The 3286-nt window shown below is 37.7% G+C and overlaps 1 protein-coding gene across 1 annotated transcript; it reads left to right on the forward strand.

Moving 5' to 3' along the window:
• On the forward strand, positions 1 to 1666 carry LOC18588567 (peroxiredoxin-2). The gene is made up of 3 exons (XM_007013053.3): positions 1 to 286; positions 408 to 487; positions 1261 to 1666. Exons 1-3 carry the CDS (start codon positions 132 to 134, stop codon positions 1512 to 1514), a joined length of 489 nt encoding a protein of 162 aa, XP_007013115.2. The 5' UTR covers positions 1 to 131; the 3' UTR covers positions 1515 to 1666.
• The last annotated feature ends 1620 nt before the right edge of the window (positions 1667 to 3286 follow it).

Here is a 3286-nt window from a genome sequence, read left to right on the forward strand (position 1 = left end):
AAGTCCTAAAACCCTATAAATACTCTCACACTATTTTCACATTTCGATTCATTTCATCGGAGCCTTCATTTGTCCCATCCGATCAAGTGCCTCATCTGCCAAACTAACAACATCACCGTTGATTTTATCCAATGGCTCCGATTGCTGTCGGCGACGTGCTTCCGGACGGTTCTCTCTCCTACTTCGACGCAGAGGATAAGCTCCAGGAGGTGTCCGTACACTCACTCGCTGCCGGTAAAAAGGTCATCCTTTTTGGTGTTCCCGGTGCCTTTACCCCCACCTGCAGGTAAAAAAAATAAAACAATTCTCTTCTTCCTCTCGTATTTTAACCGTTTGTTGCCCGTCAACGTGGCTGATTATTTTTTAGCGGATATTTCAATGGAGGGTTTTGATTTGGTGTGACTCAGCTTGAAACATGTGCCTGGATTCATCGAGAAAGCTGAGGAGCTTAAACTCAAGGGTGTTGATGAGATCATTTGCATCAGCGGTAACTTTTTAGTTTTCATTTTTCCTTTATATTGTTTTTGTCTGTTTTACTTTAAATTAATGTTCAATTAGCATCAAATTAGTCTAAAATTTTTAGCGTAGATTGAGGATATATATTGTTATAGAATGTTGACGTCATTTCTGTGATTAAAATCTTCATTTCTTGATAAAAAAAAAATAGTGTTCGTAGAGTAGAAATTAGGATTGAGTTTGTATATAAAAGGAAATATGCAGTTTTTCCATTACAAAATGCACGATTTTAACTTTTATTTTGGTTATTTGTTCGTTTTTAGTATTTACATTTGCACTCTAATTTTGAGGAAACAAATATTAGCAATCTTAGTATCAAACAAAGTGTGTGTTGTTTTGCCTTATGAAATGTTTTTCCATGAAATCTAATAAATCTTTTTTTGTTCTGCTGCTTTGATTTTCTTCTTTTTTTAGTTTAAATTTATCTTTCCTTGTTTTTTGGTTGATGGTCAAGACTCAATAGAATTAAGGTCCTATCTTGATATGAATAACATATCATTAGAGGACATTCTCTTTGAAAAGTTGTTGCTTTGAAATCATAAAAAAAATTTATAAAAAAACAAAAAATTGCAAGCAGTAGAATGCAAACTCTACACTTTTTGATACGTGAATACCAGATTTGACTTTAGACGGTTGACAAAATTTCAATCTTGTTGTGTTTGAAGGTAAAGGAAACTTAGTCCTGGTTTTGTAGCATTCGTAAAGTTGCTTTAATCTGACTTTAGTATTGAATTGAATTTGCAGTGAATGACCCCTTTGTGATGAAAGCTTGGGCCAAAACTTACCCAGAGAACAAGGATGTCAAATTTCTGGCTGATGGTTCAGCGAAATACACCCATGCTCTTGGTCTTGAGCTTGACCTTGGCGAGAAGGGGCTTGGCACTCGTTCTAGGAGGTTTGCTCTCTTGGTCGAGGACCTCAAGGTGAAGGCTGCAAATGTTGAATCTGGAGGAGAGTTTACCGTCTCCAGTGCCGATGACATCCTTAAAGCTCTTTAGATTTGCTTTGTCCACAGAGGTGTGTCCTTTTGGCTTTGAAATTCCTAGCCATCTTGTTGAACTATCCTTTTGTCTTTATGCTAGTGGCTTGGGATGTGGATTGTTATATGTAGCACTTGATGGTTATGGTAATAACAGATACCTTTCTTTAATTTCTTTCATTGTATGTGGCATGATGAGAATGTTATATACTTGTATGCAATGCTGTAATTGGCATGGTAAGAGGAAATGCTCTTGCAAGAACTATGATCAATTGGCAGCTAAATATATTGAAACTGTTTGGTTACTCTCTCTCTCTCTCTCTCTCTCTCTCTCTCTTATCTTCTTTAGGAGGGAGGGGGTGGGGGAGGAGGGGGAAAGAGAAGATTCGAATCTTACTCTTTGGGTGGGGAAATCATGCATCAATTACCAAGTCAAATGCTTGAGGGCTCCAACTACCGAGTCAAATTCTCAGAGTGCTTCTCTGTTTGAATGGTAGATAGTTGCATTCCCTATAGGGGTAATTAGGTGTGTAAGAGTGTAAGGGGAGTTGGATCATTTGCACATTCAAGATTTTAGCAGGGCCTCTTCCATGTTAAAGGACTTGTGCTAGAGGGTAGAAACTAGGAAGCAAGGAAATGATTATTTATTAGATACGTTACCATTCTTCTGCAGAAACTAAAATTAGATTACTCTTCTTGAGAGAGTTGTTCATCTAAAGATGAAAATGCAATATGCCTGATGGCAGATGGAGCTTAAGATGATTTGTTTGGCATCAAAGGCCCATTCCCCGCTAATCTCTCCAAAGCCTTATTACCGTCTCGGAGGTTTGTTTGCTGCCTTGGAAGTTCATCGAGCCCTTGTTGTCACTCAATAACAAAGGGAACCTGCTTGCCAATCAGAAAACAAAACGCATGTACAAAAGACCACCCAGCAACAGATCAAAATAGCATTCATCCCTGCACAAAACAAAAATCACAGGGCTACTAAACGTTAGCCCCAGCATCATTTACAGAAAAAAAAAAATCAAGGGGTAGAAATAAAGAGTTACACAGCTTATTTCCAAGAGACATAAAAATGCAACCATCCTATATGTACCCACCAATTCAAAAAAAAAAAAGAATAATAATAGAAAAAACGACACAATCTTTGAAAAGGCTCCATTGTAGAAAACTCTCAGGATATCAGATCAGCAGAACCCCTTCTTGGGCTAAATCATCAGCACTTTGAGGTGCTCCATAAGCAATTTTTTGGGCTCTTGCTTTAATGGCCTAGTTAAGCCCATCCCTCAAACCTCAACAAAACTCCAGCTTGTTATCATGTCCTTGTGGCAAATGATGGCACTGGTACTGACTGCCGAGCTTGGGAAATTTTGGAAATTTAAGGTTCACCTTATCATTTTGATCAACAACCTTAACTATTAAAATAATATATAGTAATTGCCAGTTACATGATTTCAAATTACACTTGAACCCTTAATAAGAATCATGCCTTACAAGGTCAAAGACATCGGTTAGCCAACCAAACCCCATAGCTTAATTTAATACAATACCTAAATCAATTATAGATCTGCATGATCATTCTGACAGAAATGATGCCAAAAAACGTGAACTAGGCCAGTGAAATTATTTCAGCTTCTCCATTGTTTGGCTTTTTTTTCCCCTTTTGGGTGCTTAGTTATGAGTTTCACGAGGTTCTAAGGAAACTTGGGCTGACATGTTTCAACTCATGGTGCTAGTGGAGGATCGGACATCAGATATACTTTACCTTCTGGAATTCCAGAATATCAGATT

Source organism: Theobroma cacao, chromosome 9 (genome assembly GCF_053813885.1).
Source record: "Theobroma cacao isolate CCN51 chromosome 9, ASM5381388v1, whole genome shotgun sequence".
Taxonomy (NCBI): domain Eukaryota; kingdom Viridiplantae; phylum Streptophyta; class Magnoliopsida; order Malvales; family Malvaceae; genus Theobroma; species Theobroma cacao.

Coding starts and splice junctions, on each gene's coding strand:
- LOC18588567 (XM_007013053.3), top strand. CDS start 132: ATGGCTCCGATTGCTGTCGGCGACGTGCTTCCGGACGGTTCTCTCTCC. Junction 287..407: donor GCCTTTACCCCCACCTGCAG/GTAAAAAAAATA, acceptor GGTGTGACTCAG/CTTGAAACATGTGCCTGGAT. Junction 488..1,260: donor TGAGATCATTTGCATCAGCG/GTAACTTTTTAG, acceptor TTGAATTTGCAG/TGAATGACCCCTTTGTGATG.